At 43.6% G+C, this 27,123-nt stretch overlaps 1 protein-coding gene across 2 annotated transcripts in view; it reads right to left on the reverse strand.

Annotated features, from left to right (window-relative positions):
- Positions 1 to 27,123, reverse strand: part of CAMKK2 (calcium/calmodulin dependent protein kinase kinase 2) — a 119,242-nt gene continuing 92,119 nt past the window's right edge. Inside the window, exons 10-16 of one of the 2 annotated variants that reach the window (XM_030217756.1) lie at positions 25,695 to 25,894; positions 24,426 to 24,479; positions 23,651 to 23,724; positions 21,086 to 21,173; positions 15,549 to 15,677; positions 15,149 to 15,249; positions 1 to 3,678 (exon numbers count right to left, since the gene is read on the reverse strand). In XM_030217756.1, coding sequence (XP_030073616.1) covers positions 3,597 to 3,678; positions 15,149 to 15,249; positions 15,549 to 15,677; positions 21,086 to 21,173; positions 23,651 to 23,724; positions 24,426 to 24,479; positions 25,695 to 25,894 — 728 coding nt within the window. In that variant the 3' untranslated portion in view covers positions 1 to 3,596. The remainder of the gene's footprint in view (positions 3,679 to 15,148; positions 15,250 to 15,548; positions 15,678 to 21,085; positions 21,174 to 23,650; positions 23,725 to 24,425; positions 24,480 to 25,694; positions 25,895 to 27,123) is intronic. The other variant, XM_030217757.1, reaches the window with a different exon arrangement.

Here is a 27,123-nt window from a genome sequence, read left to right on the forward strand (position 1 = left end):
ATGCACAGAAAGCGGATGCAAAGGTTTTAAATTCTTTCCTCCTCCGTTTGGGCTTTCAGGACCATGCGCTTTTAGATCAGAGGTTTTCAACCCAGTCCTCAGGAAACCCAAAATAAATATTCATGAGATAGGTTTGCTTACAATGAAGGCAATGCATGCACATTTTATCTCCCATATATTCACCCTGGATATCCTGAAAACCAGACTGGCTTGCTGTGTCCTGACCATCTTGCCTCAGGCCAAAGATCCATCCAGCCCAGTATCCTGTTTCTAACAGTGCCCAATCCAGGCCACAAGTACCTGGCAGGATCCCAGAAAGGAAATTAGATTCCATGTTACTGGCCTTCCTCAGGTCTACATTAATCGTAGCAGAAACTTGTCCACATCCTCCAGCAATAGATTTCAGAGCAGTGTAAAAAGCTTAAGTGTATCGCTTTGAAAATTGATGAGGTGTTCCCTAGTCTTCGTACTTTTTGAAGAGTAAACAATTGACTTGGATTAACACATTCTGTTCCACACTCCACTCTACCTGTGGTGATCTGGGATACCCCATCTTATTTGTCGTCTCTATTAGTCCCTTATAGGCCCGGCCCATCAGCTCGACTCTTCTAATGAACTTTCTCTCCTACGAGCAGAACAGTCTTGGGTAAAACTTGAGGTTGCCCTTAAATCACATGTTTTTTAAAGTATGGCCTTTAAAAACCAAATGTAGCTGCAGTGTCTCTTTTTTATTATTTTTTTTTATATGTTTTCGTGGATAGTGTTTGGGTCTTTTTAGGTTTGTTATTGTCTTGTCTGTTCTATCCTATCTAAATATTGGAGTTCCTGTGTTTATGTTCTGTGGCCTTGTTTGAGCTTTAGTTTTAATACTTGTCATCCACTTTGACGTATCTCACATTTCCCTTCAGCCATGTCTTACTCAACCTGAAGAGCTCTAACCACTTTGTCGTTGGTGGGGGAAGGGCACTTGTTTTGAAATATCCTTGTCAATATAATTTTCCTGTTAGATTTTTCAGTTTGTATACATTCTGTAGACCTGCTCAAACAGCAGCTGAGATTGGAGGGGTAGCTGGTGCTTAGTGCTGACCTACAGGGAAGTGGGGTTCAAATCCTGCTTCACCCACTGATGCTCCTTGTGGCAAAAGAGAGCTATCTTTAAATTGTAAGCCCTACCTTACTTATACCTAAATTGTGTCTTGCCTGGCGCACAGGCTGGGAGAAGAAAGCCGGAAGGTGAAATCCTAAGGGCTTTCATTCAGAAATGCTACTGCGTGAGCTAAATCCCACGATCGGGTGCATACTGCCCACTAGGGCTTCCATATCCCCGTCCCTCCTTAGTGCCATGGAATGGCTTTGGCAGATAAGGGACTATAAGAACCATCTCATCCTGCTCCTTGGCCACCCAGTGACTCTATTTACATATCCCTTCCCTTTCTGAACTCTTGATATCTGTCCCTGCTTTTATTTCTAGCACATCCTCAGGAAGACGGTTGCAGGTAGTGGAGAATTCCTTATGTTACACTCAGACTTAATCCCTTTCAGCCTCGTACGCTGCTTCCTTTCACGGTAATACCCCTTCCGTGTATTATTCATATCTGCTCACTCTTCTGTCCTATAAATGATTCAGCTGGGACCTAATACAGTGCTAAGGCATGCATAGGAATCTTTATAGGATTTTTGTTGGAGTCTGAACTATTTGGGTAGATCATCTCTGTAAATGCTTCCTCTACAATACAGAGAGAGCAGCTGCAACTGTCATGTTAATTACACTCCATCCCCGTCCTCTGCATGCTGTTAAGCCTTGCAATATACACTTAAGGTACTGAAAAAATCTGTTTACATTTTTAAAAACCTTCACTTCAAAAATGGTTAATGTCTGTATAAAAGAATAAAGCCTAACTCTATGGTCCACAGTTTTATATTTTAAAAAGTCATGTAGGACCAGCTTAGTGGTAAAGAACCCAATTTATAAGCATCTTAATATATTTTCACACTATATTTCAGAGAAGTAGTTATTGTAAACATACATTAAAAAACAGGCAGGGCTGCACTGGCTCAACTTTATAAATAAAACACTTCATGCAAGGAGGGTAGAGGAATGCGTAAGAGCACAGAAGAACTAATGAATGGCATTGAGCTGCTGCAGCCGGACCTGCAGATGTTTTCCCCCAACCCCATGCAAACAACTCCAGAAAGAGTAGCAACTGCTCAGCAAGCTGTTTTTATCTTAAAATGCAAAAAGCCTTAATGTAAGCATGGGTATGAATGCTTTTTAAAATTTGATTTACAAATGCAAGCTTCGGCTTGTTGCTCAGAAGGATGGTACGTTATTAGCTAAAGTGCAGTCTGCAATTCTTTCAAGTATAATACAATTTATCTAAACTTTTCTGATAAAACACAATCATGGAAATTATGGTCTCTTGGTTACTCTACCCCACCTTAAAATAAAAACCATTGTACGTACAGCTCCACACTTCCTGTGGTTGCAGCTGATGCTGAACCAGTAAGGTGGAGGTGGCGCTCTATCAATTTCTAGTCATACGCAACTAACGCTGCTTTTTCCTGCTTCTTTTGGAAAGTGGCGGCATTTCCCTCAAGAACACGCGTGTTTTGATGGCGCATCTAAAGTTACGATGTGGCATACTTTTCTCCGACCCTGCACACCAGTAACATATAGATTATAGAAACATCGCACAATCCAGAGAAGATACTTTTTTTTTTTTTTTAGTAGTAGTCCAAAATGTTTCCTAGTCTATTAACATAATAAAAAAAAAATAAAAAAAACAAGTTTGCTGTTTTAAAGAAAGATAAAGCATCTTTAACCCATGTTAACATCAATGGAAGTCTAATGATTTTACCCTGGAAATGATTAAATATCATCTCCCAAGATATGCTAGAAACTGTGGTTTCGTAACCATCCTTTTTGTATTTCTCACCACATGGAAGCAGATGTGGTGTCCCCTCATTTTAAAATTTACATTTGGCTTGGCTGTGTCAGCCTCACACCTTTGGGCCATCCCTGTCCTCAGTCTGCAACATTCAGACTCTGTCAACAGGTTGGCAAAGATGAGTTGGGTATCCAAAGCCATCACCCATCAGACACTGTGCAAACGCTGACATTGTTCAGGAGCTGACGCTGCTTATGAGTTACTGTATCTATGTAGAAAATGCATCCATTTAAAAGAAAATAATAATTCTGATATGTGCTGTGTGTTTTTGGCACAGATGTCAATTTCTGTTAATCCCTCACCATGATGCCTGGAAGGTAGTCGTTCAGTATTTGGCATTTAGACCTTATTAAAAGCCTTCGTTTTCTAGGAGGGGGGTGGAGGGTTGCAGTTTTTGAGTCCCCACTCCAGCACCAGTCAGAAAGTTCTGCATAGACCACAAGAGTGACGGATGTCAGTGTGCTCAGGGGATGATAAACGTGGTGAGTTTCTTTACAGCATGCGGTAAAGCTAAGCTCTTCACTTGGCATTACACTGGCATTAAAGATGTCATGCCCATGCAACATGAAGGTTGCTCAGATCCCCGCTTGATCTGCGAAAGCGAAAGCTTCCATTTGCAAGAACCTTATGGCAAACAGGTGGCCGCGTTCAGGACAGGGCTTCATCTTCCCCGACCTTGGCTAAGTCGCTGCTCCCCACGTCAATGTCCTCCTCGCTGCCTTCTTTTCTGCTTCAAAAAAAAAACGCAAACGATTAATTCACAGGGCACCGTCAATTCAAAGGCAAAGCTTCACTTAACATCTATTCACTATCAACACCCTCAAGACCAGGAGTTCTCAACCCAGTCATTGGGCCACACCCAGCTAGTCAAGTTTTCAGGATACCCACAGGAAATGTGCATGAGAGAAATTTGCATGATCTACACCCACTGAATGCAGATCTCTCTCTTGCCATATTCATTGTGGGTATCCTGAAAAACTGATCTGCTAGGTATGTCCTAAGGGACTAGAGCAGAGGTTCTCGACCCAGGCCTCAGGACACACCTAGACAGTCAGGTTTTTAGGATACCTACAATGAATATGCATGAGATAAATTTGCATGCCCTACCTCCATTGTATGCAAATTTAACTCATGCATATTCAGTGTGGATTTCCTGAAACCTGACTGGCTAGGTGTGACCTGAGGACTAGGTTGAGAACCCCTGGCCTAGAGCAATGGTTCTCAACCCAGTCATATGCATGTTGATAGACCACAAAAGATAATTGTGACTCCGAGTTCTCTCTCTCTTTAGTTGTCTTAAGTAGATTTAAAAAAAAAGATTTAACAAAAAGTGCCAGATAATTGCATTAGTCCTCCAGGTGTTTCAAGTTGATAGTCTGTTAAGTTTAGCTGTGTCAGTCTTACAAGCATAAAAAAGCCAAAGCATGAGGAAACAAGCAAAGAGAGCCTGTAATGCAGACGGTTAGTTTCCTGGTAAAAGTCCATTCCATGTCTGTGGTGTACAACTGATCATGTCACTTTCTATTAGAGAATCAGCTTGAAGGATTCTTATAATAAAAAGGCACCTTTTATGTAAGCTGTCATTCACTGAATGCTGTAATAAAGGCCCGGCACTACTCTGAGAATAATTCTCCCCCATCTAATAATGGCTGAATCATTTTATCATAATGTTTAAGGTGCTTCTCCCTCTTCTCTCTTACATAAGTACATAAGTATTGCCATACTGGGACAGACTGAAGGTCCATCAAGCCTAGTATCCTTTTTCCAACAGTGGCCAATCCAGGTCACAAGTACCTGACAAGATCCCAAAATAATACAATACATTTTATGCTGCTTATCCTAGAAATAAGAAGTGGATTTTCCCAAGTCCATTTTAATAATGGCTTATGAACTTTTCTTTTAGGAAGATAGTCAAACCATTTTTAAACCCCGCTAAGCTAACTGCTTTTACCATATCCTCTGGCAATGAATTCCAGAGTTTAATTAGACGTTGAGTGAAGAAATATTTTCTCTGATTCGTTTTAAATTTACTACTTTGTAGCTTCATTACATGCTCCCTAGTCCTAGTATTTTTGGAAAGAGTAAACAAGCATCTCACGTCTACCTGTTCCATTCCACTCATTATTTTATATACCTCTATCGTATCTCCCCTCATCCATCTTTTCTCCAAGCTGAAGAGCCCTAGCCGTTTCAGCCTTTCCTGATAGGGAAGTCGTCCCATCCTCTTTTCCATCTTCGTTGCCCTTCTCTGTACCTTTTCTAATCCCACTATATCTTTTTTGAGATGCGATGTTTATTTGCTTTCTTTGCCGCCGCAGCACATTGAGCAGAGGTTTTCAAAGTATCGTCAACGATGACTCCTAGATCCTTTTCCTGGTCGGCGACTCCTAATGCGTAACCTTGCATCACATAGCTATAGTTCGGGTTCCTCTTTCCCACATGCATCACTTTGCACTTGCTCACATTAAACATCATCTGCCATTTGGGTGCCCAGTCTCATAAGGACCTCTTGTAATTTTTCACAATCCTCTTGCGATTTAACAACTTTGAATAACTTTGTGTCATCAAGTAAAATTAATTACCTCACTAGTCCAATATCTAGATCATTTATAAATATGTTAAAGAGAAGTGGTCACAGCACCGATCCCTGCGGAACCCCACTATCTACCCTTCTCCATTACGAATACTGACCATTTAACTCTACTCACTGTTTTCTATCCTTTAACCAGTTTTTAATCCAGAGTAGAACATTACCCCCTATCCCATGACTTTCCAATTTCCTCTGGAGGTACTTCGTCAAATGCCTTTTGAAAATCCAGATACACAGTATCGACTGGCTCACCTTTATCCACATGTTCGTTCACTCCTTCAAAGAAATGTAGTAGATTGGTGAGGCAAGATTTGCCTTCACTAAATCCATGTCATCTAGCGGTCCAAGCAATTCTTTTGCCAGCTTCTTACTTTTAATATACCTAAAAAAGTTTTTACTATGAGTTTTTGCCTCCAATGCAATCTTCTTTCCAAAGTCCCTCTTTGCCTTCCTTATCAGCGCTTTGCATTTGACTTGCCATTCTTTATGCTGTTTCCTATTATTTTCAGTCGGATCCTTCTTCCATGTTCTGAAGGAATTTCTAATAGCTTCCTTCACCTCACTTTTTAACCGTGCTGGCTGTGTGGTCTTCCTTCCTCCTTTTTTAATACATGGGATATATTTGGCCTGGGCTTCCTGGATGGTATTTTTGAACAGCATCTACGCCTGATATAAAGTTTTGACCTTCACAGCTGCCCCTCCTCTGATTATGCAATTTAAATTTTATGCATTTCATTTGTTGAGACGACAACATTTTGTTGTCTATTAATGTGTCCCATAAAGACAGTAAAATATCCAGCAGGGAGAGGACATTGGCCCACCAGAATCTCATACCACCTCTCTATCAGTAAGGATACACTTTCATTCTGTGTCTGTGGCAAAACCTGTACTGCACAGACCCCAAAGGATTTCTGACTTACTGAGGGAGCACACATACATTCAGAAACAGATTCTAAAGTCACGGCTTGGCTCTTGTAATGTCATCTATGCAGGTATCTACTATAATAAAACGCACCCTCAACATTCTGAAGACACTGACGTCACTGCAGCCACTCAGACACCGGTTTGTAAGTTCATGGTGGTGAAGCCACAACACTCACCATGTCTCCATGCCCCGCCCTCGCGTCACACGTGATGACGTCGAGGGCGGAACAAGTACACAACAACGCCAATGAAGGAACAGGGAGGAGTGTTTCCCTACTCCTCCCCTTCAAACGAATCGCTGCACACAGCCAAACAAAAATAAGCTGCCGAGGACGTGCCCATCACCCCGCCCCTTTCGCCCCATCGCCACGCCCCGTTCACGCTACCGCCCCGCCCCCGGTCGCCCCCTCTTCCCCCCATCACCTTCCCTCCCCCCTGTCACATCCCCTCCCCTTACGCTACTATCCCTGGTGGTCTAGAGGTACCTCTTCGCTCGGGGCAGGAAAGAAAGAGCCCCTGCGTTCCTGGCCGGAGCGCTGCTGCTAGCTGCCCTGCTGCATCCTGTGTGAGTCCGGCTCTCGGCGTTTCAAAATGGCCGCCGAGAGTTGAAGCAGCCTCGCGAGACTTCAACTCTCGGCGGCCATTTCCTGGGAATATATGAGCTTCTTTTTAGCAATCCCTCTGAATGTGAATCTTGATATGCTGTCATAATTTAGGGCCCAAATTGTGAAAGCATAGAAAGGATCAGTTTAATATTTAATATAATTTTCATTTTCCAAATTGGCTGTGAATTATTACAGAGGACTATAGATTATTGTCCTTCTCATATGACCTATTTAAACCTTGTAAAGGTCACGTGAGGAGGCCTCATAGACATATATAGTTTTTACATCTTTGTTTTCTGATATTGGCTTTTCTCTATCTCTCTGAATATAATATTGAAGGCTGTATTTTCCTGGAGCAGACTCTGACCACAATGTTTCCTCAGACTCTGTTGACTTCCTGTGCCAGCAAGATCTAATCTACAGAGAAAAATTGTTTTCTACTTGTAACTTATGATTTTATATATTGAAACTATGCTTCACCTATTGGTGCCCCAAGGAACTAACAATGCATTCTTTGACTTTCCTTTCTAATGATTCTGTGCTAAGATTTAACTACTAGGCATTACTCGTATCTCATCTCTATTTATTAAGTCCTGTAGGTTGAGTGAAGACTGAAAATCCAATTCCTGATCTACCGCCTCTATTCCAGTTTGGTACTTCTGCTGCTACTGACCTCTGGCAAGAAAAAGGAGCACCAACTTCTCCAATGAGAATTTTCTTTTGTCCAAATGATGTCCTTAATTTAGACCTTCTTGGTTATGCTCTTAAATATTCTGTTGTATTAAATATTTTTGCAGGCTCCTCTTTTCCAGAACCTACATGACACTTTACATATGAGCTCTCTATTACAACAGACAGCGACCGTGATTTCAGAAGATACTTCCATCACCTGGACTAGTTATGAGTTTTAAATTCCTGCACATTAGACTTCTGCTCTGAATATGACTATTTCCTAAGCCAACCCTTGGTGAATGTTAGTCATCGCAGGTGAAGATTCCATACCTACTGGCCATAGATTGCAACGCATTATCCGTGCCTTTAGACTATTTTTTGTTCACCATATTTACATCAATAATTCGAACAATCAATTTTTATTGTTAGTTTTTTTGTACTCTTTTCTTTTGTTCCATATACTTAACCATTGTTATTTGATCATGTCTTCGTAATAATTACCAATCTGTCTTGCACATTATGCAAGCCAGAAGTGGGGATATATTATGCAAATCCCAATTCCTAGTATTAAGAGGGTTGAAGTTGAAGCTCTGACCCCTACCAATCAGGAGATATAATTGGCTTTTCATTATTGAACCCTTATGGTTTCGCTTTTGCTTTTGCACTTAATTAGCACTGTTTTCTCCATGTTTATATTCTTGACATCTATATATTATTTTTGCTTATTCAGTTCACGCTGATTATGCCCACCAAGATATAGCAATGTATCATTCAGGCATACAGTCATTTTGCTTATTCCTTTGCCAACCTCTGACTCTTGATGGACTGATTATGATGGTGCATGCCTAGAATAAAGACATGAAAAGATCCAAGTGTGTACACCACAAGTACGTCTTCAAGATCTATCTAGGCCCAAATGATGTTAGATCCCCCAAGGTTGTGGCAATAATCTTTACACCTTGCAAACTACTGGATCACAAGTTTTGGCTCCATGTGAAAGACCATCTCAAGACCAGCCACTTCCTTCAGCAGGCCAGCCTGAAAACCCAGATGAAAGAGAATTAAGAACTGATACTTCATTTGAGATTTACTGTTGCTGTTTATGGACATTATAGATTCATATTTTGTTTTATTTTCAGTTTAGCAGTAATCCTGTCTATATAATGAAAAGGTTTTATTTTTATTTTCCTATTATTTCCTTTATTGTTCTAATTGTTTTTCTAAGAGTTTCCCCGTTATTTCTGTTAATGTAATTTAAATTGAAGTTGATATTGCTCAGATACAGGGGTAACATCAAACCCTAATACTGGCTATGATATCATAATGTAGGTGTAAAACCTGTTGGTATCAACCAGTTATGCAATTGTTTAACTTTGGTGTAGGCTTACTTAAGCTTACTTAAGCTGCATGTCTTTCTGTAGGTTTGACTAAGCTCCAAGTGGGGTAACGGATATATGAAATGCTTCCCATACTTCCAGGTCATTATGCATATGTCAAAATCCATGCATGACCTTTGTTAAATATAAATTTTCCTAGGATTGACCCTTTTTGCTGTATAAGACAACCTCATACCTGTTTAAGGATTCTGAATACCTACAACCTAAACCAGTCTGCAATCTGAGTACTAACCATATATTTGTTGAGCCACCATAACAATGCTTATCAAAACCACTATTCCTTCCCAAGACCACTGAGATACATACATTAGATTATCTCCCCATGTACTATGCTACAGATATAATAGAAGCCATAGAAAGACCTGAAAGTGTTTATTAGTATGATCCACCTGAAATTGCTATTACCCGCATACCTATACTTCATGGGATTTTGTGGATGAACTCATGGATTTGTCCCATTCATAAAACCTCTCTCACTACAGGTTTGAGTAAGTCTCAAGAGAAATGACATCAGGATAAAGCCCAAGGGGTTGGGTAATATAAAGGGGATTCCATATGCCCAAATAATATGTCACCTGAGGATGAAGTTTCCTATCTTGCACCATACCTTCTAGCAATTTCTAAGACCAAAACTCGCCCTCTCGTTTGATAGCTTGCCACCTTCTGGAATGGATGATGACAAGTTTGACGAGCTTTGTGTCACCCCTCCTCAGAGGGGGTGACAAGTGGGGAATGTATAATTATAGTACAGCAAGAGGTCCTCACTGGATGCCCACCGGAAGGGTGGAAGGCCAGATTTTAGGACTCAGGCTGTAAAAATACCAGCTTGGTTTAAAAATCCATGACTGGCTGAGCAAGGACGTGCTTTTCCTGTAAAGTAATATGCGTCCCTGTTTGGGATCCATCCACTGGAATAGTGGTGTGTCAATTTACATACCTTAAACAGCTTAAACTACTAAAAGGCACTGACTAGGCCTCATTAGAATTTAGTGTGACATTCAAAAGCAGTGCAAAAGCCAAGATCAAGGAATTGATGGCTAAAATCCTAAGTCAGATCACAAGATGATATAAGACAGAGATGTCCATGTTTTGATGTTTGGATGTCCGTATCTAGGGAAATGTTGACAAAAAAGGAAGTTGCACAATAACTTAAAATAGCTAGAACAGGAAAGAAGATGGTACAGATGGTACAGATGAACATCTGCCAGAAATGACTCATAGATTGGGCAATATTAAGAAAAAAAGGGTCTTGCTTAAGAAGCGAGCTAAAGATAAAACCATGTTAGCAAGATAGAAGCTACTCATTAGCATGAGCCAATCAGTAACAACCATGACATTAGCATAGATCCAATCAGGTATATCTACTGTCATATTACCCATATCCTAAGGGCACCTATAAAACTCAGGGTATTTCCTGGTTTAAGTTAGAGAGACAAGGGTTGCCACTCTCTCTCCAAGGGAAACCAATGTGTCCAGCAGAATTAACAAATTACCTAATTGCTTTCCCTTGTAAAACCCCTAATTGGTAAAAGAAATTATAAAAGATTAGCAAATAATTAACACCTGTTTGCAGCTTATCATATTCCTATAATGAATTAATTGTACATGCCTGTTGTCAATTATTGATTTGACTTATACCTTGGCAAATAAACTCCTCATTCCAAATGATGATTTGTGGGCTTCACTTAATGATGAAAGGCTGTAAGTATAAATGCATTGTATAACTTGTAATCTAAATCTCCCTTAGAGGCAATAACTCCTTGATTACCCCAGTACTAGTGTTATTTAGAGATGGAGTCAGATTAAGGTCACTCTAGCCTTCTTGGGGGGGCTCGGGACCCCTAAATTCTCAACAGCATCTTTGTTGCTGGAGGATGTGATAACAGTGGTTAGCATATCTGGGTTTAAAACAGGTTTGGACAAGTTCCTGGAGGAAAAGCCCACAATCTGCTCTTGATAGACCTGCGGAAAGCCACTACTTATCCCAGGAGCCATTAGCATGGAATTTTGCTACTTTTTGGGATTCTGCCAGGTACATGTGACCTGGCTTGGCCACTGTTGGAAACAGGATACTGAGCTAGATGGACCACTGGTCTGACCCAGTATGGCTATTCCTTTGTTCTTATATATGATTTGTGGGTATCCTGAAAACCTGACTGGCTAAGTGTGTCCTGAGGACTGGTTATCTGATGAGAGCCCCTCCCTGCTCACCTACGTCCACAGCGCTGTTTGATTTATCATTGTAATCATTCCCACAATAAGTAATTCCCTAATCCCTTATTTGTCTTGTTTATCTGTCCCGAATAAATTGTAAGCTCTGTTGAGCGTCTCGTACATGTTTTATGTACAGCGCTGTGTACATCTAGTAGCGTTATAGAAATAAGATGCAGCAGTAGTATTCATTAGCCCTGAGCTGGTAAGAGAGGAAAGTGTTTGCCCTCATGTGTAGATCCTCTGATTCAGTACTTGGATAATGTTGATTGCTCACCAGTCCAGAGCACTCTGGAGCTAGAAGTTGATTTATTGTCTGCTGGGGCATTCAGTATACTGCTTTGCAGTGGCGTTCCTAGCCTCGACGACACCCGGGGCGGATCGTCGATGCGCCCCCCCCCCCGGGTGCAGCGCCCCCCCCTGGTGAAATGACCCCCCCCCCCGGGTGCACGCTGCTGGGGGGGGGGGTGCCGCGGCACATGCCTGTCGGCTGCAAGTTCGAATTGCTACGCTAAATTCTCTTGTTTGCTGCAGCTCCCTCCCTCTGCCCCGGAACAGGAAGTAACCTGTTCCGGGGCAGAGGGAGGGAGCTGCAGCGAACGAGAGAATTTAGCATAGCGATTTGAACTCGCAGCCGACAGGCACGCGCTGCGGCACCCCCCCAGCGGCATGCACCCGGGGCTGACCGCCCCCACCGCCCTCCCCTTGGTACGCCACTGCTGCTTTGTTAATTATGGGGAATCTGACATGCACATGGATCCAATGGTTTGTATTGGCAGTGAGGGGGAGGGAGGCTCCATCAACCATCACAAACGCCATGTTCTGATCTCTTCAGAGCAAATTTTGAGCATATCAGATCTCCAGGGTATCTTTCCCCAAAATTCCTTGGCCTGATCCATCTGTTGCTGAAATTCTTATTGGGGGGGGGGGGGGGGGGGGTCCGAAAAGAAGGAAAAGCAGAGAATGACTTAGTGTTGGGTAAGATATTTGGAGAAATATCCCTAGGCCCAATCACACCAGCTGCTGCCCTTCCAACAGTGCAATTGAAGAAAAATTAAAGTATTTTCAAACATTAGTGGTTTTTAATCTTTTTGGGGTTTTCCCTGTATTTTTCTTTCTTGATCTTTCAATTTCTCTCTTGATTTAGTTTCCTGGTTTTCGTTTCTTTAGTCTTTCCTTGTTTTTCTGCTCCCTCTCCTCCCTCTCCTCTTTCTGTGAGCCTTTTCACTAGATTTTACTGTATTTCTTAAATCATTCCTGTATGGGTTTTTTCTTTTTTGTGGTCTATCTTTAGCCTACCTGTACCATTTTCTTTTCTACTCTGATAGCCCCTTGCACTTCTCCATCCCAGCACTTAGCCTCCCTTAAGAGCATAACATAATATAAGAACATAAGCATTGCCATACTGGGACAGACCAAAGGTCCATCAAGCCCAGTATCCTGTTTCTAACAGTGGCCAATCCAGGTTACAAGTACCTGGCAAGATCCCCAAAGCGTAAAACACATTTTAAGCTGCTTATCCTAGAAGTAAGCAGTGGATTTTCCCAAGTGCATCTTAATAATGGCTTATGGACTTTTCTTTTAGGAAATTATCCAAATCTTTTTTAAAGCCTGCTAAGCTAACTGCTTTTACCACATTCTTTGGCAACAAATGCCAGAGTTTAGTTACACGTTGAGTGAAGAAATGTTTTCTCACATAGCTGCCGTCCTCCTGCTCATATCACACATCCCTTATTTCTTTCCCTTCTAACCCTTCTCTCACCATTCTCTTGCCCAATCCTTCCAGATACTACAGTCCACCTTTCCAGATGTGAAACTGCATTTCTAAGCACACAGATGGGCATTTTCAATATGATGTCTTTTTTTTAATTTAAATTTATTAAGAACAAAACCATACAATGAAAACCCACTAACCCCCAAAAACACTTCAATATGACATATATTTTGCTAAAAACGTCTCAAAAAAACATCTAGCTCACAGCCATTATCAAACCAGAAAAACATCTAAATTTCTACGTTTTTATGGTATCTGTAAGTACTATTTTTTTTTTTTTTTTTGGGGGGGGGGGGGGGGAACATCCCAGGAAAGCTATAGGGATGTCTGGCAGCATTCCTACTACACTGGCCACACAGACATCCCAGCAGTGCAGAGGGGCAGCCTAGTGGTCAGTGCAGTGAACTTCACATAAAGGGACCCAACTATCCCACCTAAACCCCTTCATATTGTATGGTGAGCTCTCCAGGAACCAAGAAAACTTACTGTACCTAAAGGTCCGGCCCTCAGGCTTGCAGGTCACTTACATATTTAGGTACAGGAGGTATTTCTATGTTTCAGGAGGGAGGGTTCACATATTTATACTGAAATGAGTTATAGAGGGAACTGAACCTTGGGTCCCGTTGTTCACTGCCCACTAGGCTACTCCATCCACTTGCTTTCTGCTTTCTTAGACATGGCCATAATATTTGGAGCTGTCATAGAGCCTGGTATCTACTGTCATATATTTAGGGGGGGGGGGGGAGGGGGTCAGTGAGCACTGGGGGATTAACAAGAGTCATACCTTAATTCATCCAGTGGTCAGCTGGTCAGTTAAGGCACCTTTTTGTGACTTAATCATGACTGAATGAGGTCTAGATAAACATGTACTTTTTTTTGCCCTGGATGGTTTTTGCTGTTCCGTTATTGCTGAAAAACATCTAGATTTTAAGCCTGCCCAAAACATGCCTCCAATACCCACCCCCCCTTGAGATTTAGACAAACGGCGGAGTAAAATGTCCCAAATCTGAGTTTTGAAAAGCACAACTTTTGATGTTTTTGCGAGAAAAACATCCATCTGGCGTAGGCTCCAGCTACTGTTAGTTCACAGCATTTTACCTTTGACGGCTAGGCCTTTAGCTGGATTTTGTATTTCCAGACTTGGTTTTGCTAGAAGGATGGGGAGCTGAAGTGAAATGTATACAGTAAATACATTTTTTTCAAAATAAAGGTCAGAGTTCTTTTCAGATAAATGCCAAACTTTCAGATTAATGTCATTTTTGCTTTATGAATGAGTTACTTTAGGATAGAGGGGCATCAGCTAGGTAAGAAACATTCTTGCAGATGAAGTGATAGATGTCAGCTATTTCTCTAGGCTAAAATGACACACTTACAGTACTGCCTCTCTTTCTGCAAAGAGTGGGAAAGGACAGGGAAAAGCAAGCTAATATGTCCACATCCACGAGGGCATGGGTAAGGCAGGGAATGGGCTGACCTATCTGCCTTCAAAGTGAAGCTGCTATAGCCTCTAACACCCTGGCTAACAACTGGCAAGCCAGGAGCCACCCCCAGGCAGATTTCTGATGGAGCTCGAAGAAGCTGCAGCCACCCTGCTTGGGGAGATAGAGAATACTGAAGAGGCAGTGGAGCTGGCTGGCCATGAGGCACTGTGAAAAATTGAGTGCTCTCTATCTCCCCCTGCTGGTTGATGGACACAACCCATATGTAATGGCTTCATCTGCTTGATAACAAGGAATGCTATTGTTTCCTGATCTTTAAAAATAAAATTTATTTATTATGATTGATTTACCGCCTTTTTGAATAAATCAAACATGAGCAATACTGAATAATGAGAAATACTGCTGGGCAGACTTATACGGTCTGTGCCTTGAAAAGGACAGGTACAAATTCAAGGTAAGGTATACACATATGAGTTTGTCTTGGGCAGACTGGATGGACCATGCAGGTCTTTTTCTGCCGTCATCTACTATGTTACTATGTAATAGACTATTACAGCAGTAAAAATGTTAGTTAAAGAGAAGACTTACATCAGAAAATTTCCTGGAGCGAACGGAGGCCTCTCTTCTTTCCTGCTCCCATCGAAAGGATTTCCAAAGGAGCGTTTCCGTAGCATCGTCTTCACCAGGATCTGGCAGAACAAGGGCAGTGATACAATTAACAGTGTTTCAGTGTCTACAGGAACTGTGTGTTTCCAGCCCGTAGCCAACACTTTTCCTTAAACTGGTTCCAGTTCTGTTGTACACCCCATGTGGCACTTTTCTGTGCACTTACATGCCCAGTTATAGAATTGCCTTTCACGTGAATATGAAAAAATAAAGTTTGGGGGGGGGGGGGGGATTTTCTTTGCTCTGACCTCAGGCCTGTACATTTTAAATCAACCTTCTATGAAATGTCCCTAAGATAACTATGAAAAAGATGACCCCTCACCACAGTAGCCAGGCTGGGGATGTGTTTGACGGAGTTCTCCACCTCCTCCTCTGTTACTTCGATAAGGGTGCAGTTCTCATCCTCGCTTGGCAGCAGCTCGGCTCCATGTTTGGTCACCCAGGGATGTTGCTTCAGTGAAAAATAACACAGGAGATCAGGAAAGTCTTTCTACATAGAGATATTTAAGCACCAGGGAGATAGCAAGGACCAGGTCTGAGCTCTCTGTCAGGCAAGGTCTGGACTGTGTACTGTGTGGCTCAGCTGTGATTTTTAAGCACAGTGAGAACAGCATGTCAGAAGCCCGTGATTAGGCTATAAGCTATAGAACTGACAATACATGTGGCCTTTTCACTCTGTGAACTTGCCAGATTTTCAAAGTAAATGTATACATGCATTTTTCACTTAAGTACATAAGTACATAAGTAGTGCCATACTGGGAAAGACCAAAGGTCCATCTAGCCCAGCATCCTGTCACTGACAGTGGCCAATCCAGGTCAAGGGCACCTGGCACGCTCCCCAAACGTAAAAACATTCCAGACAAGTTATACCTAAAAATGCGGAATTTTTCCAAGTCCATTTAATAGCGGTCTATGGACTTGTCCTTTAGGAATCTATCTAACCCCTTTTTAAACTCCGTCAAGCTAACCGCCCGTACCACGTTCTCCGGCAACGAATTCCAGAGTCTAATTACACGTTGGGTGAAGAAAAATTTTCTCCGATTCGTTTTAAATTTACCACACTGTAGCTTCAACTCATGCCCTCTAGTCCTAGTATTTTTGGATAGCGTGAACAGTCGCTTCACATCCACCCGATCCATTCCACTCATTATTTTATACACGTCTATCATATCTCCCCTCAGCCGTCTCTTCTCCAAGCTAAAAAGCCCTAGCCTTCTCAGCCTCTCTTCATAGGAAAGTCGTCCCATCCCCACTATCATTTTCGTCGCCCTTCGCTGTACCTTTTCCAATTCTACTATATCTTTTTTGAGATACGGAGACCAGTACTGAACACAATACTCCAAACTTAAACCCTTATTAGCTTGTTGAGACTTCTGAATCAGGGCTGGCACACAGAGCCCTCATGAAGGAATGGATCCACAGAAGCTTAGCTGAAATTGGGTAGCGGGGGGAAGAGGGGTTGGTGGTTGAGAGGCTAGGATAGGGGAGGGCAGACTTATACGGGGTCTGTGCCAGAGCCGGTGATGGGAGGTGGGACTGGTGGTTGGGAGGCGGGAAATACTGCTGGACAGACTTATACGATCTGTGCCCTGAAAAAGACAGGTACAAATCACACATATGAGTTTATACACATAAGGTATACACATATGAGTTTATCGTGGGCAGACTAGATGGACCGTGCAGGTCTTTTTCTGCCGTCATCTACTATGTTACTATGCTACAGGGAGCCCCCGAGCCCGCCTCAGCTGAAGGAATCATAGCCTGCAGTTGAGCCTTAGGGTTCCCTCCCCGGTTTCTGCCCTGGGCCCTTGAATGTTTAACACCAGCCCCCATTCTGAATTAAAGAACCTGCACGCTTTGGAAAACTCACGCGTATGTATATGGTTCCATTCCAAATCCTGCTTCTAGGACTCTCTCCCCCTACAACAGCTAAAAACCTACGTGCACAATGGTACTGCAGGCTTCATTTCACCTACACAGAGAACAGGTGAGTTTATACCAGCTCATGTTTGCAATACACTGTTTTATCCAGGGAAATAGCTTTTAAACTGCCCTCCCTCTAGCTTTACAAGCTCACTGGAAAACTGCCATCACAGATTCATTTACTACACCCCTGATCTCCCTCTACCTAATTACAACGATTGAAAAAAACATTCCATAGAAGCAGTGGCGTACCAAGGGGGGGGGGGGGGGGCGGTCCGCCCAGGGTGCACACCGCTGGGGGGGTGCCGCGCGCCGGTCAGCTTCCTTCGTTTCCATGCTCCCTCTGCCCCGGAACAGGAAGTAACCTGTTCCGGGGCAGAGGGAGCATGGAAACGAAGGAAGCTGACCGGCGCACGGCACCACCCCAGTGGCGTGCACCCGGGGGGGGGGGGGTTGCGCTGCACCGGGCGGGGAGCGCATCGACAATCCGCCCCGGGTGTCAGCCCCCCTAGGAACGCCACTGCATAGAAGCCAACTTTTCGAGCAGGGACCGTCCTTCCATGTTAAACTACAGCGCTGCGTAACCCTAGTAGCGCTTTAGAAATGTTAAGTAGTAGTAGGAACGCCACTGCATAGAAGCCAACTTTTCGGAATGATTGGGGCACTAAATTCATCACAAACTACCCCTCCTTGGACAAAATGAAGGAATTTTGCTCCTTACTGGGGGTGTTAAGCCCCCTCAGAGCTGGAAACTATAAACCATTCTCACCCCCTCCCCACCCCCAAGCCCTGTGCCAGGCTGCAACTCCACAGTAGCAATAGCCACCCTGTATAATGTCACTTTAACCTGCCATGCAGTATACTGTACGTTAACAGCCACACTGGCAGAAGGGCTGCAGATTATCTCACAGGAAGTGGTAGCTGATGGATGTAAACTGTGTGGCTGACAGAGTACAGATAAATCTTCAGTCTTACATCCTACCTAACCTAGAAGTTCAATGTTGTTCTTTTTCAAAGCTTCGTAGGGCCTCATTTCCTCAACTGAAATCTACAGATGGTCTTCAGAATGAGGCTGCCACTGCATTGATAGATCAGGCGGTGAGTAAGGATCATTGCGATTTAACAATATTCTACAACTGCTGATTTTGTCCAAGTGTGACTACTGGCAGTGGCGTTCCTAGGGTGGATGACACCTGGGGCGGATCGCCGATGCGCCCCCCCCCCCTTCTGGGTGCAGCGCGACCCCCCCACCCCTGGCGAAAGGACACCCCCCCCCCCGGGTGCATTTTTACCTGCTGGGGGGGGGGGGGGGGGTGCCGCGCGCCTGTCGGCTTCACTCGTTCCATGCTCCCTCTGCCCTGGAACAGGAGGTAACCTGTTCCAGGGCAGAGGGAGCATGGAATGAACGGAGCCGACAGGCACGCGGCACCCCCCAAGCGGCGTGCACCCAGGGCAGACCGCCCCCACTGCCCCCTCCTTGGTACGCCACTGACTACTGGGCAGCCCCGTTCATTTCACAACTGGGCCTATTAAGTGGTAAGATTTATGACACGATCAGACAGGGAGTAGCCAGCAGTCCTGTTCTGACTGTGGCTTCTCTTGTGCTATTCTAAGCCAGTCTCCTCCATCACCTATCCTGGCCACATGATTTTCAAATGCCTCGGTGCATCAGCGTCTCTCTCTACCCCCAGGTACCTCAACCTCAATCCTCGAGGGCCACAACCCAGTCAGGTTTTCCCCAAGAAATATGCATGAGATCTATTTGCATGCACTGCCTCTACTGTATGCAAATAGATCTCATGCATATTAAGTACATAAGAACATAAGTAATGTCACACTGGGAAAAGACCAAAGATCCATCGAGCCCAGCATCCTGTCCACGACAGCGGCCAATGCAGGCCAAGGGCACCTGGCAAGCTTCCCAAACGTACAAACATTCTATACATGTTATTCCTGGAACTGTGGATTTTTCCCAAGTCCATTTAGTAGTGGTTTATGGACTTGTCCTTTAGGAAACCGTCTAACCCCTTTTTAAACTCTGCTAAGCTAACCACCTTGTGGAAATCCTGAAAGGAGGTTGGACACCCCTGCTCCACCCTTTCTGAAGTTGTTTTAAATCAGGCACGTCCAAGTTCAGTCTTCGAGGGCTGCAAACTGGCCAGATTTTCAGGACTTCCCTAATGAATATGCATGAGATCTGTTTGTATACTATTCAGGTTGTGGGCATGCAAATCCATCTCATGCTTATTCATGAACAAAATATCCAAAACTGGGTAACGATAACGGTCCGTTGACGGATAACAGTCACATTCTGGGAGACGTTGCTGGCAGCGACAGAAGATTACTAACTGATGTGCTGATTTGATGCGGTTTTGTGTGGATTTGCACAGCGTTTGGAGCTTGCAACATCTACAGTGGGACTTTTTAGAACTGTTTAATCGGCCAAATCTGCACTTGGATAGATAACTAAGGAAGAACTGGTAACACATTGATAGTATTCCAGCGAGTGTGTCTTAGGCTGGACAATTGCTACTGATATATTATAAGTCTCTCTGTGCTCCACTGCCAGTTATGTCCACCATTATACGACAATATTCACTGGTTATATTGTTGTCATAAATATTTGATGGTAGGAGTTGATGTACGTTTGATGAGTGGTGGTATGAGTGGTGAGAGCGTAGTGTGTGTATGGAGTATTTTATAGATTTTATGTATTTAGTATTATAATGTTTATATAACTGATCACAATAAAGGTTTACAACTGTTCATAGCTGTGATTGATAAGTGTATGCTTATTCATTAGGGAAGTCCTGAAAATTTGGATGGCTTGCAGCCCTTGAGGACTGAACTTGGACAAACCTGATTTAAAAGTTAAACCCTGCTTCGTCCCTGATCAGAATCTTGTTGATTTTAAAGCACTTTAGCCTCACTGACATTTATGTGAAAGATCAGGTTCAAATCATGACCACACTCTGCGTTTGACACTAGAAGACAGATGTATTTCCCAGGCCTCCTCTTAATGCTTGCTCCATCATAAACATATACATAGTAAATGACGGCAGATAAAGACCTGTACGGTCCATCCAGTCTGCCCAACAAGATAAACTCATTTACATGTACCAACCTTGAAGAAGTCTCACAACACGCACAGCTACAGAATAAAATAAAGCTAACACAACTACAGCTGGCTCAGGGGCGTATCTGCGTGGGGGCCACAGGGGCCTGGGCCCCCGCAGATTTCGCCCTGGCCCCCCTCCCCGCCGTCAACCCTCCCCCGCTGCTTACTTTTGCTGGCGGGGGGCCCCAACCCCCGCCAGCCGAGGTCCGACCAGCAGTCTTCATATTTCGTCTTCCTCCGACACCTCCGTGGCCATGCTGCAAGGAAGTAACGCTGCAGTGCTGATTCGTTGAATCCAGTTCGGAGTCTGACGTCGCAGCACGTTGTACGCGCGTACAACGTGCTGCGACGTCAGACTCTGAACTGGATTCAACGAATCAGCACTGCAGCGTTACTTCCTTGCAGCATGGCCACGGAGGAAGACGAAATATGAAGACTGCGGGTCGGACCTCGGCTGGCGGGGGTTGGGGCCCCCCCGCCAGCAAAAGTAAGCAGCGGGGGAGGGTTGACGGCGGGGAGGGGGGTGGAGAGAGGCGGCGGCGGGGGGAAGGGAGGCTAAAATGTGCCCCCCCTCTCTGGCTCTGGCCCCCCCTACCGCCGGATTCCAGATACGCCCTTGAGCTGGCTACTCCATTTGAAATAAATGTGCAATCTGATTTTGTTACCTAAGGGGGTCTTTTACTAAAGGTTAGCTCGAGTTATCTGCAGCAGGTCTCATTTTATTCCTATGGGCCCTGCTGCAGATAACTCGAGCTAATGTTTAGTAAAAGACCCCCTAAAACTGAAGCCTCACCAGGGAGTCCCCATTTCTCACTCACCTTGATCTCTGGTACTGAAATCCGGGACTCTGGATTCTTATCCAGCATGTGTGTAATCAGATCTTTCAAATCATCTCCAATGTCTGGCCTTAAAAAACGGAAATGTCCCAGTTACCATTTGCAAAGCTCTTTTAAACAGACCTTACATCTGCCCAAACTGGAAAATCCATACTTTTATCCAAAAGTTACTTCCTCTTTTTAAGGGAATATAAAGCTTTAATGGAGCAATGCACAAATATGTAAGAGAGAGTCCATCTCTGAGCTGGCACTCGGCACCGTACCCTAGTCACAGGAGCCCTGCTTGGCTTTCTCCATCCTTTGAATTAGCAGTACGTCATCCATAGGGGACGACTACTCTGAAGAGAACAGCAAGTGCCCAGAGATTACATCAGGGGATCAATTTTCACTTACCCCAGTAACTAGAATAAATTAAATGCTGGCTATAGAGTTTAACTTAATCCATAGCAGCACTGAACGCATGGCAAGTACAGGCCTAAACCAAATGTATAAATTATTGGGCGGGGGAGGGGGGGGAAAGGGCCACTAGACCACCAGGTTGGGGGGGGGGGAGATTGACTAGCGGCCCACTGGGCCACCAGGGCCATTTGAGGGGATATTAGGGGGGCTGGAGATCTACTGGATCTCCAGCCCCCCCTGATCTTGGGTCAGGGGGGCTGGAGGTCCACTGGACCTCTAGCCCCCGTGTTGCTGGAATTTGAGTCCGGGCCGGGGTTCCTGCTGCTGCATTGGGGGGAATGGGGGACCTGCTAGCATGCAAATGCATGTTGAACAGGGATCACCATTCCTCCCCAATGGTCTGCAAACCCTAACACCAGATCTGAGCTGGAGTAGGTTTGCTGCAGAGAGTGCGCCAATGTTTGGTGCGCTGCTCGCTGATCATTGGGGAGGAACACAGTTAGCATGCATTTGCAAGCTAGTTGTGCTAAGAGCCCTGTTTTGCGTGCATTTGCAAGTTAGTTGTGCTAAGAGCCCTGTTTTGCATGCATTTGCATGCTACTTGTGCTAAGAGCCCTGTTTTGCGTGCATTTGCACGCTACTTGTGCCAAGAGCCCTGTTTTGCATGCATTTGCATGCTACTTGTGCTTAGAGCCCTGTTTTGAATGCATTTGCATGCTAGTTGTGTTGAGCCCTCGAGTGCATTGTTTCATGCGCTCGGGGGCTCTGATCATGGGGCGGTAGCAAACGCAGGCGCTAGTACGGTGCTAACAGCCTCTAGCACCTGTGTTTTCTTCTGATCATCAGACCATCAATGCTAAGCCATGTCCAAGCGCCAACAATGAATTTCTAGGTTTGCGGACACAGCTAAAGCATAGTCGGTTAAGTGCACTATTCAGTACTCAACCAGCTATGGGGCACAGCATAAAGATAGGACTGACTTTTATTGCGATCCTATTTATGTGGTTACCTTGGCCAGTTAAGCGCTGAATACTGGCGCTTAACCAGCCAAGTACTGACTCATAGTAACATAGTAGATGACAGCAGATAACGACCAGTATGGTCCATCCAGTCTGCCCAACAAGATAAACTCATTACATATGGTATGATGCCATACTTCATGTATATATCTGATCTTGATTTGTCCTTGGCATTTTCAGGGCACAGACTGTCCCCAGAATGCCCCCAAAATAGCCGGTTTTGAGATAGGTGTTAACTGTTTAAGCGCAACTGAAAATGACTGGTTACCCCAAACAAGCGATTTAACTGGCCAGGAGCCGTTTCTATCCACTTAAATCACTTTGAATATTGACCCATATCTGTTTAGCAGATGAATATCACCACTCACTGAATAACATTTTAGCTCATCCTCATCTCACCCTGCCCCAAGCCCATCCCCTGCTTATACAGAAAATATCACCTCATTCAGATATCTGGCCTGATACCATCCATATAAATTTACAAAATACATGGATTGTGAAGTTATATGTTCACTGGCCACTGGTGAATGTATAAGATGTTCTATTACCAGAGCCGGTGCAAGGGTAGTGGACATCCTAAGCGAACCTTCACCCGCCCTTCAATTAACTGTCAAGCCCCTAGCCTTCAGCCCCCCTTCAACATTTTGATAACTAAAATCAGCAATCAGGATGATCACAAACATCCTGGTTAAAGTATGTGCTGACAGTCATTGGAGCCGACTCTGTGGGTGCTGTGGGTGCTTGAGCACCCCCAATATTGGAAAACTTCCTTGTATGTGTCCAGGGAGGGATTATTTCCATTGGGCTTAGCACCCCCAATAATTTTGAAAAGTTGGCTCCTATGCTGACAGTTATTTTGTATTATGTAGCTGTCCGGACTTATTGCTTTGCCTACCCAGCAGCTGCTCATTGCTGCCTCCAAGAAGCTGCAGCCCTAGGCAAATGCCTAGTCTTGCCTAATGGCTGCACCGGCCCTGTCTATTACCAGGAAACCATGCCATACCAGCTGCAGCTTCCTTGTAGTATATCACAGTTATGCTCTGTGAAATAACAAAACTGGAAAAAAAACCTCACATCGCCATTGTTCATGCACTGAGTAAAAAAAAAGCAGGAAAAGAAATGTACTTACTGATCTGGGAATTCCAGGGCTTGACTTTTAATTTTACTATGTAAACTTAAAATCCTCTCATCCATAAAAGGGCACTGAATAACAGAAAAGCAAATTGTTTTAAAGAGGGTTTGCTGATTGTTATCACTTCAGTAAGAAAAATTAACTGTTCGGATATTTTGCAGCACTGGGCCTGAAAGGGAAAGATTCTCAAATCAGGCTCCGTGACCCAAAATGTCCTCACTTGGACCGAGAGCTGATGGGTTCTTGCAGACCAAATGGGGTCATTGGACACCAAAGTCAGTACAGGCTAATCAGTCTTATTAAGATGGCCACCTCCAGTGCTGCTGCTTAAATTTGGGATTTTCAAAATAATGACTCAATAACATTTTCAATTCACATGGAGTGCTGTGTGCACAATATTCTGCCCTGATGAGACTAATTACTGCTGCTTATTTCAATAGTCAAGACTGTCACAGAGCTAAATAGAATCCTGGACGTTGGAACGGTAGGGAACTCCTCCAATGACCAGGCTGGCCTGTAGGGGGAGCACTTCAATAACTTAGCCAGCCAGGCAAAAACACGGATATTTACTTTTGCCAGTGGCAGTGCAATACATGGTGCCCATCTTGCCCACCCCTTCCAATGGCCTTGTTTAGAGTATAACAAAGTGTGTGTAGTAGATTTATGTACCGGAAGTGCATGCTTTTTAGATACATTCTTTTTAGCATTCATGGGTGTTTATCTAGCTATAGCATGCAGAATATACATCACAATGATAGAAATAGTTCATTACCTGTCCAAAAACAAAACAGTAGAGAGTAATACCGATCGCCCACACATCTAAAGCCTACAACCAAAAATAAAAGAAAGCCTGGTGTCTGTCAAGTGTCTTCTTTTCTTTCACTCACATTGTGTTTCACACATTCACTAATTCTCCCTCCTTCCCATTTTCTCTCATTTTCAACTCTCCATCCCCATCTTCTCATGGCATGGCTGGATGGATCAAGTGTCTCTGTTAGCCCCGAAGGCTAAAAGGATGTCTCTTCCAGCCCAGCACTCACTGCTTCCCTACAAATACTCATGGCTGCCACAGTAGCAGTACACCTGGAATCGGCAAGGGAAGTGCCACAGGAGATGATCCTTGTCTACTCTGCTCCTTCCTTTTCCATGAAACACAGATGCTCTCTTGGTTTCCCTGCCTGGGCTAACTACAGAATGCTATGACTCCATCCCTTGTTGATGTCATTATTGGCTGAATCAAAAGCTAACCTGCAGGAGAGGCAAGATGTTCCAAAGGGGCTTGCCCCTTGGGAAGCTCCTTAGAGAGTGATTATGGGTAATTAGGCAGTTGATGCGGTACTTTTATGGAGCTAGCAGCGTGGGACAAGTTATCGTGTAGTTTAGAGGGTTTGCTGAAGGCCTGTGCCTGATTTGGTTTATTTTGTTTCTACATTGTGTACGGTGAGCTCTACCAAGTCCATTTAGGAAGTTTGATCTGATCAGATTTTTAAGATATTTATTATTGTTTGTGTTTTTCTCATTCTATTTACTTGATATATTTTCAGATTATTGATGTAATTACTGTAAGCTTTTATATCTTTTGGTGCATTTGATTCCTTTGCAGCGTATTTTCAAAGCACTTAGACTCACGAAGTTACACAGTACCTATGGAACTTTGTAATTCTAAGTGCTTTGAAAATGAGCCCCTTTGCTGAACTATAATTTAAGGAAGGAGATACAATATCAAGCAACACAACATACTCATCTTCCCTCCATCCCTGGCTCAAAGTGTGGCACATTCAAATCTTGTCAGCCTTCAGAACAGATCATAGTACTACAGCCAGAGCCATGAGACTGACCCACTCACTGATTCCTTCAAATGTACTTTGCATTGTGTTTGTTTCCATCCGTTTTTTTTTTGCAACATGCACTGATCCATAAGATATGAGTGACACTGTGCATTATTCATACCTTCAACCTCTGCTAACCTTTCCTTATTAGTCTTCAAACATCTAAATCATGAAACGTTAAATTAAGGACAGTAAAACTGATAGTAAGATACCTTTCCAGAAAATATTTTCCTGGTTTCAGAAAGGGTTTCTGGAGCCATAAACGCAGGGGTGCCGACTGTGTTTGTCAAGAAGGCATCGGTGCCTTCAAACTGGTTACTCACTCCAAAGTCAGCGATTTTAATGTGACCATCTTCACCAACCAAAAGGTTGGAAGGTTTAATGTCCCGATGTATTATCTTCTGGTAATGCACTGCAACAGTCAAATAAGAAGATGAATCCAATGTAGCATGGAAATAATTGCATTTGTCCCTTGCATATATTCCTATGGGCGACTCTAGCGCGTGCTAAAAATGCTAGTGTGCCTTTGTAAAAGACTCTCAAAGTCTTTCAAAAGTAGAACCGCTAGCCTATTTCCAACTTTTCCTAACCCCGTTTCATTACAGATTTCATATATGTGAGGAAAGTGGAAGCTGGGGCTCTGCAGTTAATTCTCAACGATGTGAAAAGTTGGACTACGCAATCTACCATTTTTGGCAGGTAAATATAACGAACATAAAATAAAAATATATAATCTACCACATTAATACATAAATACAAACATCATTAAAACAACTGAAAATACATAAAATAACAAAAGCAAATAAAAGATATTAAAAAGAAAAGGAAAAAGAAAATACAGCCATAATAATATATCAGCCAAAATGCGCCTATCATATAAAAATCTGCATTTGACAGACCATCACAGATAATACAGAACCATGTCTGTCTGCGTATGACTGTTTGAAAAAAATAGGTTTTTAAAGACTGTTTATCAGTTACTTGTCACATCAATTATATACTGCTGTTAGCCTATGTATGCTTGGACATATGTGCAGACCTAGGATCTACATACACATCTCTATGTCTTGAATCCACTCGCATAAAGGGGGCAATTCTATAACTGGGGCACCTCCTTTTAGGCACTGAAATCGTATTCTATGATTGCATCTGGGTGCCCGGATTCTGTTACAGAATACTAATGTAACCCGACATCACTGGGGTCATGCAAATGTGGCAAGGGAGTGTGTAACTGTTTTCTGAAAGTCCTACACATAAGTGGTTGAAACACCAATGCCCCGCTCACTGCCTGGCATGTGTATAACCCCCATAGGGTGGAACTTTATAAGTCTAAGTGCTTTGAAAATGAGCCCCATAGGCAACTAGTGTCCTCATGAAGTAATGGGGATCACATGATCAAACTTCCTAGTCCCGGTCACACATTTAACTGCTATGCTGTGAATGAGTTGTAAGTGCTCGATGTCACTGACCTGTAGCCTGTTCATGAGAGTATTACAATCAGGGCTTTTTTTTTTCAGGGGATACACGGGGGTGCTGAGTACTGGCACCCTTTCCGTTGTCTGTTAAAATTAATCCATTGTCCCCAAGTATTAATGGAAGAGCCCAGGCTCTGCATGCCAATTCTGCCTTTCTATAGATTTC

The sequence above is a fragment of the Microcaecilia unicolor genome, chromosome 11 (genome assembly GCF_901765095.1).
Source record: "Microcaecilia unicolor chromosome 11, aMicUni1.1, whole genome shotgun sequence".
NCBI lineage: Eukaryota > Metazoa > Chordata > Amphibia > Gymnophiona > Siphonopidae > Microcaecilia > Microcaecilia unicolor.